This window comes from Pholcus phalangioides, unplaced genomic scaffold (genome assembly GCF_987345545.1).
Source record: "Pholcus phalangioides strain wild (caught in Gottingen) unplaced genomic scaffold, Ppha-v1.0 ptg000022l_1, whole genome shotgun sequence".
NCBI lineage: Eukaryota > Metazoa > Arthropoda > Arachnida > Araneae > Pholcidae > Pholcus > Pholcus phalangioides.
This window is the reverse complement of record NW_028301615.1, coordinates 33,743,133-33,757,428: the sequence shown is the minus strand read 5'-3', so window position 1 is coordinate 33,757,428 and position 14,296 is coordinate 33,743,133. Positions and strand designations below refer to the sequence as shown.

Here is a 14,296-nt window from a genome sequence, read left to right as displayed (position 1 = left end):
AACCCGCGCCATTTCACCTGCTCTTACCGTATGAGAGACCGAGAGAGAGTGTGGTCACTTATACGATGAGGGTCGTACTGCCGCCCCCTAAATTTTTCCGCTTGGGGCAGTTGACCTCTCTGCCCCTCTCCTCTAGTTACGGCCCCGTATACGATCATCAACATAATCACGCGCACGGTCACTCGCTTGGCTTACTCATGTGGTCATTCATACGGGCAACTTGATCACTAAAACGGTCACTCACTTGGTCACGTATATGACCATTCACTCAACCATACAGTCACTCACGCTTTATCACATGATCACACATTTGGTACTTCATGTGGTCATTCACGCAACCATACAGTCACCCATTCATATATTCACTCGTACACTCACTTGGCTACTCATACGGTCACTCAACCGGTCGTTTGGTCATTCGTGTTGTCATTCACTCACCCATACACTCACTAACAGTCACTTATTCATACGGTCACTCACTTCGTCACTCATGTGGTTATTCACTCATTCGGTCACTGACAGTCAATTACACACTCACTTGGTCACTCTCGGCTCATTTTTCTTCTTTTTGTTTTGTATTTTTGATCGTACGCTCTTAATTTTAGAACGAACCACATAACTTTTATTCCTTTCGGACAACCTTCATAAAACATCCATTATATATATCGGAAAAAAACCCCATTATCATCATGTTCTTTTTCTTTTGGAGCTGGACGTACTAATGGTCAGTCATTGCTGAAAAATGCAGATAACATTTTAAATTATAAACCGAATTCTGTCAATGGATACTCTTGTTATTCATTCATCTCTTCCAAATGAAGCGCTGCCAATTATAACCCCTCACACGCGTCGAAACAACACTCGAACCCACCATTAAAAGTCGTTACATATTTTTCTCGAGCCATAATCGATCGACCCAAGAGAAAGAAGGCTCCCGTGTAACTACGTCCTCCTCGTCCCGAACCAGAACATACAAAACAGCGAACGAAAGAGATACTGCGGAACAACTAAAACAATTACAAGAATAACACTTTGGTGTATCCCAGCGAGTGGAAACGTAGACTGCTCATCTGGGATTCGTAATAATTAAACCAATAATCCCGTACCAGTGCGGACGAGTACGGTGGCCCATACGCCACCACTACCCCTCGAACTTTCTTTCTCTCTCTCTCTCTCACACACGCGCAGCTCTCTAGCAAACATTGCATTATGTCGAGGGGGTAGTAATTAAATTTTTGGAAATAATTCCAGCCTCGCCCAAAACTAGGCTGGCTCTAGACTCAGCAGAGGAAGAATTAGTACTGTGCTGTAGTAGTAGTAGCTGTAGCCCCGTGGAGAAAGTGCGGGCGCCGCTTTTGCGAAAGAGTCTCTTCCAGTGCTGGCTGGGGTAATCGTAAGGTTGCCAGAAGGATGGGCGGTGGTGGTGGTGGTGGTAAGGTTTGCTTTGTTTGCTTTCGTATCTGAGCAGGAGCGATTTTCGCTAAGTTAATTAAACTGAGCGACTGAATTCTCTCTCTCTCTCTCTCTCTCACTCTCTTTACCCCACCAACGCTCTCTTTTCTGAGAAATGTGGCTTCACTAAAGTTGCGTCCAATTGATAAAAATGTCGGAGTAATTACGTAAACTCCGTTTCCCACCAATGGATAACGAGTAAATAGTTCCTCCGACTCACCTCCGCCCGCGTGTCCTTCCAGTCTTCTCCCCTATCTGTTGTGTGCAAATGCAACTTTAACTATTTTCTGTTGACTATTTCTATCGGTCTTTCCTAACGATTTAACCTATTTCCATTCAAATGAGTTTTCTCAGGCCAAGCGTACTCATTTCACCAATGAAATTCCACTACGTGGATGCGCTTCCTTTTATACTTTAGTATTTTAGTATTATTATTATTTTTTACTGTTTCTGCTGATGATGATTTATATAATGGTGTTGGCAATTGATTTGGGGTGGAAAAAAAGAAAAACTCGTGGTAAAAGTTATAGGAAGTGATTTTGTTCCTTTTGGGATGAAAAAGACACTGGTTTATTGGTTTGTTATACAGGGTGTGTTCATAATTATAGTTCACCTATTCAAAGCTGTCTACAGCCGTAACTACTCCCCAGGAAGTTATAAAACGTTTTTTTATTGAAAAATTAGCTGTTTACCGCGGCTTTGGTCACGTGGATTTGATAATCTGAAAACTACTCTGCGATGACTCCCCAATATAACATTTGAATCCCTCATAACCTTCTTAGGGATGAATTTTCAGGAATCGCGTCTTAGTGTGGGTATTCTACATTATAAAATATAGTACTGACTGAATTCCATGTTTAGAGCTTTAACGATTACGGCTCAGCGGTAATTGCTTCATATAGTCTTTGAACACCCATTAGGTGTTGAATTTTGTAAAATCCCTCCTGAGTGAAACTCTACATTACAATATCAAAGTGCTGACGATATTTCACATTATTTTAGCTTCAGTGCTTTCGGCATGTCCTGATTTCTCTGTTACCTTTGAGCCCTCTTATACCCACTAAGGCATCAGATTTAGAAAATAAAACCCCCTTTTCAGTTAGTTTTACGTCATGAAATGGAGCTACTGTTCAAACTTCATGAATATAGCTTCGAAGATTTTGGCACGGCGTGATTTCTCTATGTTTTACCTTTGGACCCCCCCTTAGGGGGGTACAATTTCGAAAAAAAAACCCTTCTTAATCCGTTTCTACGTCATGAAATAAAACTTCTCACTAAATTTTATGCATTTCAGGGGTTTCGGCTAGGCGTGATATCTCTATGCTACATTTGAACCCCCTTTTGACCCTCTTAGGTGTGGAGTTTCAAAAACCCTTCTTTTCTATTTAGTCTTTACGTCATGAAATAAAACTGAAGCAAATTTCCTATTCATAACTTCAGTGGTTTCGGCTCGGTGATGATGAATCAGTCAGTCAGGTCATGCTATTTTTTTATATATAGATATACAAACATACTGCACAAACACTGGGCAGTTACAAAAAACAAAAGAAAAAGAATACAAAACAAAGAGGACATGTAAACATATTACTAATATAGACTATGTCGCCCAAAGAGACAGTAAGTCCTTACAGGAAACCAGAAAGGATTTGTATTTTAGTCACCATTGTGACATAAGTATCCAGTGTAATATATAGGGTGTATAGCTAACAGCTGACACCGTAATTTGCTGGTGAACTGTTGATCCAAACAATATGCAGAATTAAGATGCGTCATCCATATTGCAAAAGGTTGTATAGCTATTAAATTTAAAAAAAAGAAAAAAAAACCACTTTTACACGGACACCCTGTGCTCAAAAACCAAATTAAGTTGTTGCACTGTCTCTTCTGAGGTCAACAAAAGAAATCCCACTTATCCCTTTGCCTAAATCTCTTCCAGTCCAGCTTCGTGGCAGAGTCTGGAACACTATTTTTTTTTCCTTTTCCTCTATGGCAAGAGTGTTCAAACTGTGAGGCGTGCTGTTCTGGGGAGTCGCCGAAGTTTATTGGGGTAGGCATAAGACCTCCCAAATTAGTTTTTGAAGCAACTAAATGATTAACTTTCGTTTTGGCATAGCTGTTACTACTTTACCCCGCGTACAGCAACTTAGGTCATATCACCATACAGCAATTTGCTAACGACCAGGTATCGTTTTAACACTTTCTTAATAGAAATAGGGATAACTGTTTGGGAATTCAGGAAAACTAATGCAGGAGAGACTGAAAAACTTGCTCTGTGGGATTGGTAACGATTGATGTGGAAAAAAAAAAAACGAGGTCATACTTACCGAGAGTGCAATGTCTTCCCATCCAACCTTGGATACAGACGCAGGTACCGTTGTTGCACTGACCGTGCTCCAAGCATCGTGGATCGCACGTTCTCTGATCGCATCTATGGCCAGTCCAACCCGGATCGCAATGACAACGACCTTCTTCGCAACGACCGTGGAGACCACAATCCAAACTGCATTTCGCTGACGATGACAAGAACGAAAATTCTATTAGATAAATAAGGGAGAGGGGAAACAATATTGGTTTCATCATGATCAAATCATTCAATATAAACATGTCGAACCTTTCGAACAGTCGTATCCAGTCCAGTGCTCGAAGCAGATGCACTGTTCCGTATCCAAGTCAAAGACACCATGAGAGGAACAGTCTGGGAAACAGCGGCTGAGCCGTCCATCTGCCTCGCTACAGTTCTCACCACGCCAGCCGATTTTGCACCAGCACTGGCCTTCAACGCATACTCCGTGTCCCGAACAGTCCGTGTCCAGGCAGTCAACTGAATAAGACAAACAACAGCTTATAATCATTTAAAGCTCGTAGTCATCTTTAGAATCAAATTAAAACTTTAAATTTCTCGAATCACGTCTTCTGTCTGATACTCAAAATGATCAATCCGTGGAAATGCAGCAATTGAAAATTATCAATTCATTTTCAGTGCTATAATCCAGTGTTCTTCACATCTTCACAACTTGCGGATATGTGACAGTAGATGAGCAATTTCGCGGACCGGCGAAAAATAAATCGAAGGAATAGTTTGCGTACGAGCAAACAAAAAAAATAAATAAATGAATGGAAGGAAAAACTTTTAGGACCAGCAAAAAGGTAGTAATGAAAGAAATAATTTGCAGACTAGCCAAAATAAATACATTGAAGAAATAATTCAAAGAAATAAATGATTGAAAAAAAACAGGAACTGGCTTAAAATAATTAGAGAAAAATTTTCAGACCGGCAAAAAGCAATCAGAAGAAAAAAAAAACAAATATAAAGAAATAATTTACGGACCAGCAAAAAATAATCAGGAGAAATAATTTAAAAAGCGGCAAAAAACGAGACAGAATCAAAATTAGTAGGAGAAATAATTTGCGAACCGGCAAAAAATAAATAAAAAGGAGAAATTATTATCCTACACGAATAAAACAGAAATAAAAAACCAATACAGAGAGACAGTATAATATACATTAAATTCAAAATTATGCAACGGTTATATGAACTGGGTGAATTTTTTGCGGGCCGGGAGTTCCTACGGGCATTTCACCGGTCCACGAACCGGCGGTTGAAGAACATCGCTATTATCTGCATAAAATGTGGGGAATGTAAAGAATCACCGGTAACGATGAGTCAATTGCTAATGTCCGAAATAACTAATAAAAAAGGTTATATTTCAATTTACTGGCAGTTTATAGAATTTCATCAAATCGGGAAAATGTGAAATTGCATTTAGTATCGAAGACAGAAGATTTGTGATGAGGATTGTCATTTGTTTTGAAGCGACTATTCATCATATCTACGTGATTATCGGATTTCCATGGATCTTTGGATATTTATAGACAGGATACGGGTTTGATTAATGGATCGAAATGTATATTTCTGCAGGATCATTTCATTTTTCCTCTCCAAATATAATGAATAGACGCCGTTCTTCAAAATCACACCATCACAGTTTATTTTAAGCAATGATCAGTGAACCGAGATGCGTTCAATCACATACATAGCAACCAAGCTCAAGCTGCTGAATAATATGATGCATCGACAAGAAAATTGAGCAAATGGTTTTCAATTATAGTCCATGACTCGACTTGATTCTATTTTATAGCGTGCTCTAAATATATGGAGCATTTCTGTGAAAATATTCTGTGGACACTTCGAGTGTTGTATGCAATGACAGATGTTGGCACCAAATGACAACTTGTCATGCTCGATACTAGATACATAATGTGTTGTATCAAAAACAAAATTTTCGTTCTCAATTCCCCTTTTTCGAAAGTGAAATAATGTTAAATTCTCTCAAAATGCGATAGATAATCATCGAAAGTCTGAAACACTTCGGGTAAAATATTATTTCAATGTTTCAGACGTCTCTCTATGTCTCACTATTACCGTAATTTCCAGCACATAATTAGTGAAAACATATTTCGTACTTCGAGACAAAATTAGAGGAAAAAATTTCCTGTAATTTTTTTTTTCTTTTCCGCCGGTTCACAAACAATTTCTTTCATTTATAAGTTCGTACAAAGTTTTCACTTAATCTGAACAGTCTGCAAGTAAGAAATGGTTGAAGAACATACTAAATTAAACCGTACTAGGCCTAGACTTTTACCTCCATTATGTAATTTTATCCATTGCCTTACAATACGACACAATATAATGCCCTCCGCACATTTTTTTTCAAGATGTCCCTGATTTTTCCGGGATTTTTTTTTCGGTTTCTCAGTCGCATAATCTTGTAGTTCCTAATTTCGAGGCGCAAATGCACGTATATCTCCCTGTTAAAAAGTCTCACCTCAGAGAGCAACAGACCAACAACGGTAGAAATATTCAATCATTAACCTTCAATCACAAGTTCAAGTGTAGATGGCACCACTAAAAAACCAGACACGAAACTAGATACGCACTCAGACTTTGTATAAACTTTTGATTCTACTCTTCATTTACTTTGATTTTATAATCAATCGCAGAATATTCATTTCTTTCGGACAACCTTCGAGGAACTTCCTTGAACACACCATGATCTTGCCACCAAATTTTCTATCAAAAATTTATTGCCTTTTTTCAATCATACAATTGATATCTTGCTCTAAAACGCCATCTTTAAATATAATCAAAAACCATCGCTAAGAGAATTCCTTAATAATATATCGCGTCGAGCCAACCTTTTAACGAAACTTCCAAAACTTCAAGCTAAAGATAATAATAATAATAGTAACCAAGTAATAAAGCTGATATGAATGTTGGAAGTTATAACTGCGAACGTAAAAAAAAAACGTTTCTTTCGATCTAAAAAAATGTGATTTAATTCCGCCAGACACGGATAGAATCCGGAACATAGCATCCAAGAGATTGCGTTTAATTGGCGATCTAAGAGAAAGTCTACCTGAATCTACCATCAAAACTCCCAGAGCGGAAAAGAAAAGACTATATTTTTTTTAATGTTTCCTTTTTGGCTTATTTGGCTGCAAACTTTTACGATCAGTGTCTCAGCTTAACGGTTGTGGAATATATGTTGGTTTTTTTTTTCGTCTTGGCGTAAACGGTAAATATAAGACTAGAAAAAAAAAATAGAAATAAAAACCAAATCCTCCAGTATTAACGATCAATGAATTTCACTCCATTCACGAGGCTTATGATACGATTTCTAAATTAGTCTCCAGGGGACCGGAATATATGGGTAAAAGAATAGCGTAATGTTTCTGTTCTGAAACTTTTTATTTTGGTTTACGACCGACCAGATATATATTTTTTTTTCCACCAGCAAATATGCACTGCAAATGGAAAATATATACTCCAGTGCGATACCCCGAGCCGAAACTCGTATAAAGCCGGAGGAATTTTATACGTCGAGGCAATCTCGTTTAAAGCCCTTACGAAAATAAAGACGAAAAAATATGATGGGAACCATGTTATAAAATGTATCTAATAATATTTTCTTTTTTGCTCTCCTATCTTTTAATCGTTATATTACTTTTTGGGCATATTATCCGAGTTGGATTGGACATTTTTTTTTTTTGCGTGTGTTCGATTGCAATGATTTATATTACCGTCGGGAGTCTCGAGATCGTTGAGGATGAAACTGAAGGTTTAATTCGTTTATTAGGACTTTATAACGGAGGTTCATTATTTGGGTGCCGTCTAGTAGGTATGACTGGAGATGTATAGCTGAATTATTGCAGTGTATAACCGGAGAAAATCGTAAGTTTTGGAGCGTGTGTGTGTGTGTAAAAAGTGAAGTTATCAGTTTGAGTATTATAGAATGAAAAATTTCTCGAGATCGTTCATTGAAAGGCTTCGGAGAGTTCCGCCCATTCTTGGGAAGTCCATTTTTATATGAAACCTTACGGCCCATACCTAATAGCGATATTATTTTTATTCGACCTCCAAGGCAGGCGTCAGTATAAGAAAATTGAGAGCTTTTCCACCATAAATTGGTGCCTTTTGATGACATATCCGAATGCTCTGTCAAGATATGCGATATCGATAGTGAGACATTGTGATGGTCGGCTTTCTTTTGTTTGTCCAGATATGTCTCTCTCTAATTCCCCCCCCCCCTTTATTCCTTTGTATTTTGAGTATGCATTTTAGAGAACCTAATTTCAGTAAGCTGATTTTGTATCAATTCACCTATTCGATGTATGGAGATATCTATTTGAAACTATCTTGATGCGCTGTAAGAAAATAGATATGCCGGCAAGTCGGACATAAATATTGTTAAGACAAAATGCGGTTTGTGAGAAAGTTATTTCCACAAATGGGGTTTTTTTTCGCTGCAGAAAAAAAAAGTTAAATCTTTTTGTCGATAGATGTTGTTGTACGAAATTAGGCCCCTGGAAATACGCAAATCAGAGTCCTATAAAATATACGGTGTACGATTAACAGCTGATTTATGAATTTTTTCATTACTGACACTTACGTGAGATTTTCATTTTAATATTGATATTCGTGGATGAAACACTATTGGTGAAGTTTTATCACAGCCACGAATTTTCGGCTGAAAAGTTTCACGAATGTTTTGGCAGAAGTAGGCTGACCATATTTCCTCGAGAGAAATACGGGACATTGGGATTCCAAATACGGGAAAATACGGGACATCGCCAATTGTCGCCAAACACGACGCCAAAATCAAACAAAGTTGCCAAATATTGCGAAAATTACGGGAAATTACAATGGCGGGAAATGATGCATTACTGCGAATTGCAGTGGATCAAAATGTATTCCACGAAAAAAAAAAACTTTCACCAAGGCAAATGTGGGAGATTAATATTCTCATATATAGTTGTAATTATCATAAAATAATTTATGAGTTGAAAAATAATGTCAATCTTTGACTTCAAGTAGGCTTCGTGTAAAATACGTGAAAAACCGGGACACTTTTGCCAAAAAGTCGGGACGGCCAAAAAAACAGGAAATACCGGGACAGTCCCGGGAAATACGGGACGTATGGTCACCCTAGGCAGATGTGATTGAAGCAAGGTTCAGGTCTAATCACTCCTGTGGTCTGTGTTTGCAGCGTTATCTATCCGCAAAACTTAGAACTATTTTTTTTTCTGTAACAAAGATTTTTTTTTTTCAATTTTTTAACTATTTGAGTTTTTATGGGCTTATGGGACACTCTATATTTTTAAAATAAATTGAGTAAGTTTGATGAAAGTCTGAATAAACATAGCTTATTATTATTTAATAACAATAATTTATTTATATTCATTTCTATCAACATTAACTTAAAAATGGTTTCTGTTTCTTAACTGATTACATTGAGGAAAATACGCAGTATTGCCAATTCTCCGTGAAAAAAGTTGCTGAAACGTGGACTAAAATTAGTAGATGCAGTTTACAATAGCTGAAATTTAATAAAAATGTCGAGACCAGAACTAAATCTGAAAATACGGGTCGTATGACCATTTCACTGCTGCAGATGAGTTTTAAAAAAATGCATTTAAGGAAGATGAAACCATATCCCTCTTTTTTGTAGATACATATATGAAACCTACACGGCACAAATTTTTTACGAATCCAAAGTTTTGTAAATAGATTTCATTCCTTTCCAAATTTCATTTTTCCAACGAGACCAATCGAATCCGTTCTTGCCAAACTGCAATCGATCGAACACGAACGAATCCAACAGAAATACGGAACTTGAAACAAAAGGGGGAAAAAATAAGAATAAAGGAATGGAGAAAAGACATTCGACGAAAATGAATTGGTGATCGTGACAAAAGGAAAAAAAAAAAGGGATGGTCTCACCTTCTTCACAGAAGATCCCTTTATATCCACTGAAGCAATTGCAAGTGCCCTCGGAGCATTTCCCGTGTCCATTACAGTCGGCGATTTCACATTCGGTTGATGGAATGTTGCACTCGGGTCCTTTCCATCCTTGTTCGCATCGACAAGAGCCGTGGATGTAACGACCGTGGCCGCTGCACAGCACGGGACAAACGCCTATTCGAGAGGAAAAAAAAACACAAAATAAAACACGTATAAACGTTATGGCCATAGAAAATAGGAAGGAAAAACATTTATTATACTTAAAGTGAGAGAAAAATAATGTATTCGAAATGGTTAAGCTAAGTTTTTTCTAGACACATATATAACAAGGCCAGTTTTACAATACAATGATTATACGTTGACTTTCCGACTTACGGATGGGTCCCATTCCTTGTATCTACAAAGACTCCTAGATATTACTTCTAGGAGGATTTGGTATTAACCGTTAAGTCAGAGCGTTATTGAATTGAAGTCACGATAATTCACCGATTTCGCGAGTTTCTTGCAGGATGCAAATCGCTCATGGGTCGTATCCGACCCACAAGCCGCCAGTTTCCAAACTCTGTTGTATATATCCCTTTTCTTGGTGATTATCATTTTCAGTTGCTATAGCTATTTGGAAGAAGTCTAAGAACTATACTCTTACAAATCCGTACATGAATGAGCATGCCAGGATATGCATTGTGTAGGTGTCGCGAGAGCGTTTTTCCCTTATATAAGTAATTTTAATTCCTTTTAATGAATCATACAATCGAAGTTTCTATTATCTTTTCTTCTTTCGTCTCTTTTGGCTGAGGCCTGCCTTTGCTTCTTATCTTCGGCGAAAGCCTTTAGAAGTTCATATACCGATTTATTGCATTTTTCACTTAGCGACTATCGTCACATTATAGACATTTTCTCTTCTGTCTCGTTCCCACGTTTTGACGTCATTGCAGAAGTAACGCGTGATCCCTTGATCATTTTTGTCACACCACGGTCATTTTCTGCACACGAGGGCTAATTAGACCGGGACCTACAATTTATTGCCGATTCCGAACGGCAGGCTTGTTTCTTATACTCATCGAGAGATTGGTGCGCTAACCCCTCGAGGGGGGGGGGACTCCCTGCGGTAGCAATTTTTTGCTGCGGTCAAGTGTGATTCTTATTGAACAACCGAAAAATATCATCTCTGTCAGATTGCTCTAAATCTCGAGGTATCACACATTTCTTGACACAAACTTTTAGGGTAGGGAGATCCCGCTTATCCCTGCAGGACTGACCCGAATTGCTTTGAAATTCAGTTTAAAAATGAAATAAAGTAGAACATAAAAGAATATATAAGTGTTTTCTCTGCCACGGGGTGCTTGCTCCAAAGGGCAGAGGATGATGGTGGGCGAGTTTTGCGGGTTTTTTTTTTGTATATTGAGTGGCTTTTGGTGAGATTATCCTAGCTTTTATTATATAATTTATATTTGAGTGGCTTTTAATATGATCTTTTCCGTAATATGAATTTGTTTTTTTTTGTTGTAATTGATTTCCTATATTCACTTAGTCTATATAACGACCGATGTCGCAGGTTAAGCATTCAAAATGATGATGCCTTTATATTTTGTTTGTATGAAGCTTAATTGTTTTGAAGCTGAATAAATAAATAAAATTTAATTGCGAACAACGTAATGTCACCTCAGTTCTCTAAATGAGTATTTTATTTAAAAATAAATGTTCGTGTCGCGATGGCACGGCATAGGCAACATCATTACATCAGTATCCTTGACATCAGTGTTTATTATCTCAGCCCGTGCCCCTTCCACTTCTACAGTATTTATTTCTTATAGCATCCAAATATTTCTACTACAAATTCAATGATACTCCCTTTGGTTTTTATACTCCTTCCGGTCTCGGCACCACATCCGCGGCCCGTATTCGTAATAAAATCGTTTTACGCTATATCTCGGGATGTTGCAAATGAAAGACAATGGTATCGTCTGCTAGATAATATAAGGCGAATCGGATGATACCCTACTAATTTTAAGAGGGTCTCCCGGTCAGGTTCACATTCGCAACGAAATCATGTTATGCTATATCTCTAGAGGTTCGCAACGCCAAAGACATAATTGCTATCGTCTGTAAACTATTTTAAGGAGGAATCCGGTGATACCAATTTCATTATGTCAGTTCAGTACCAACTACGCAAATGTAGGCCTAAAGAACGCATCTGCGTCAAAACTTGCGGCCTTTTCTATGACACAAATTATCCCAATTTTTTTTTTCGTGAGACTGTTCTTTCTTCAAGAACGCTACGTGGTGAAATAATGCGGAGGAGAGTCATATACAAGCACCAAGGGAAACTTAACAAAGTAAAATTTTAAACTTAGTCCCTTTAGTCTCTAGAAAATAGAAATTATTTTTCGCTCCCGTTGCATCTCATATCAAAAAAATTGAAATAACATACATCATAACTTTCTTACTTAGGAAAAACAATAAATAATTCAGACATCCCTAATGACCGAGTGCATTTAGTTTCATCCGAATACATAAATCTCATTCCACGTACATCCGACTGTAGGATGCGAGAACAAAATCCATCATCCACGAACGCATACACAATACTAATACCTCCCAGGGCACCAACCAAGAACATATTAAATCAATGTTATAAGAGCAGGTAATTTATTCACTTTAGAGTGGTTACTTCACTTCTCTTAAAAAATTAATGAGCCTTCTTAGGAGAATAATTTGAATTTATCAGCTAGCTTAATGCGAATTCCATCTCAATTTTTTTTTTTTTTTTGGCAGAAGATGCGCAGGGTAAGATACTTTGAACGCTTTTACGCTCTAAAATTCCACGTTACATATTCGCGCGCTGTATCCTTTCAAGCGCCTAAAATGAGGACAAATTGTGAAATACAGTTAGTCGAAGAGGTTCTTTTTATCTATTTTAGTCCCTTTTTCTTAGAAATTTCTAGGAACTTCAAAATTTAATTTCTTCCTTTTTTTTTAATAGTCTTTTCTCTCCCCCCGAATAATTCCTTGAAATGCCTTTTCAAGGTATTTCCTCACTTCTAAGACGACACCTGAACAATTTTTAGTGTTGGGGGGAGAAAAAAGGCCCGTCGTAATACTTAACTTCATTAGTAGGACAACTTAAATTAATGGCTTTCAAGTGAAACAGCTGCGAATTTATGAACCTCATTCACTCACTCACTTCTCTTTTTTGGAGGATAAATTAAATTAGTTACAAATTATGGATGTGTGTTTCCGCAGCACTTTTCTTGCTGGAGGAATTCGTGGCATCCTTTGAAGAAAGTGCTTTTTTTTTCTTTATTCTTGTGAAGGGAGAAAAAATTACTATCCAAGGGGGTTTCTCTTTTAAGATATTTGTTTTAAACTGAATTCTTTCTCGTAATAGTAGAAAGGAGAAGGTAATTCACTGGATCGATATGTAAATAAATGCTTGGATTTAATGGCCTAAACTATCATTCAAGTTCTTGGGATGGTGGAACAGTTGAAAAAAAAAAAAACCACCATGCTATGCTTGGACCAGAACATAGCTTAAATTATTCAACGTAAGAGACAGAGAGGGGAAGTAATATTCTTTGAAAACTAATGGTGGATTTGTGCGGTCCTAGCTGCCTCGAAATGATTTTTGTTTCCCATCAAGTTTTCTGGTTCCATAATTAATGGAAACCATCGCCATTCCTCTCGACTACAGTCAAATTGCATACATCAAGTTTTGCTTCACGTAATTTCAAATGTAAAAATTCCGGGTGTTTTTTTTGCCTTTTGAAGTTGAATTCTTACGTAGAAATTAGTTAGGACTTTCTTTGGGGTGTTTTTGTTTTTAGGCTGGGGCTCAAATATCTAGAAATAAATTATTTATTCGAAAAAAAACTTTTTTGAATATCTAGCCAATTGTCTGTCTTCTTCCTGTGATCTCCATGTTGATTTCTGATATTGATAACTGATTAACTTATATATCGTTTACTGAATTCAAAAATAAGTTTCTGTTTAGGAGAATGCAGTGTCGCTAGTGTCTGCGGCATAGTTTCCCAACCTTTTTTGTCCCATCTCCCTTTCTTAAAAATTTTTTTTCTCCCATCGCCCCCCCCCCAACGCAATCTAACCCATAGGACCCTCTGTTATACACGTAGCATCTACCGCCCTCAAGGGGGCTTTAACACCCACGTTGGGAGTCACTGGTCTACGGGAATTTCATACAGCTAAAAGTAAAACTTTGTATTTCATAAATAGAATCGATATGGAGGTGCCGGATTGTAGACATTTCCGGTGTCATATTGATTATGGTAGCCCAGTTCGATAAGACACTTGCCTGAAGTACCAAAGGATGTTTAGAGGTGTCGCCAGTTCGATACCCGGTTCATCCTTGTCATATACTTTCCCGACTCAAGGGTACATCAGAAACGGTGGCATGACCAGAGGAAAAAAGTACTACTGCAGGGAGTCCCTCATCAAGGAATTAGAGCACCAAACTCTTGATGAGCATAAAAAGGTTGCTGTTCAGAATCGGCAATAAGTTGCAGGTCCTAATTAGTCTCCGCTACC

General features: G+C 37.7%; 1 protein-coding gene across 2 annotated transcripts in view; it reads right to left on the bottom strand.

Moving 5' to 3' along the window:
- The window catches only part of LOC149070228 (teneurin-m-like), a 292,210-nt gene that overhangs the window by 74,694 nt on the left and 203,220 nt on the right, over positions 1 to 14,296 (bottom strand). For both annotated transcript variants that reach the window (XM_089250141.1, XM_089250142.1), the window contains exons 14-16: positions 9,734 to 9,928; positions 4,064 to 4,273; positions 3,777 to 3,962 (exon numbers count right to left, since the gene is read on the bottom strand). In XM_089250141.1, coding sequence (XP_089106267.1) covers positions 3,777 to 3,962; positions 4,064 to 4,273; positions 9,734 to 9,928 — 591 coding nt within the window. The remainder of the gene's footprint in view (positions 1 to 3,776; positions 3,963 to 4,063; positions 4,274 to 9,733; positions 9,929 to 14,296) is intronic.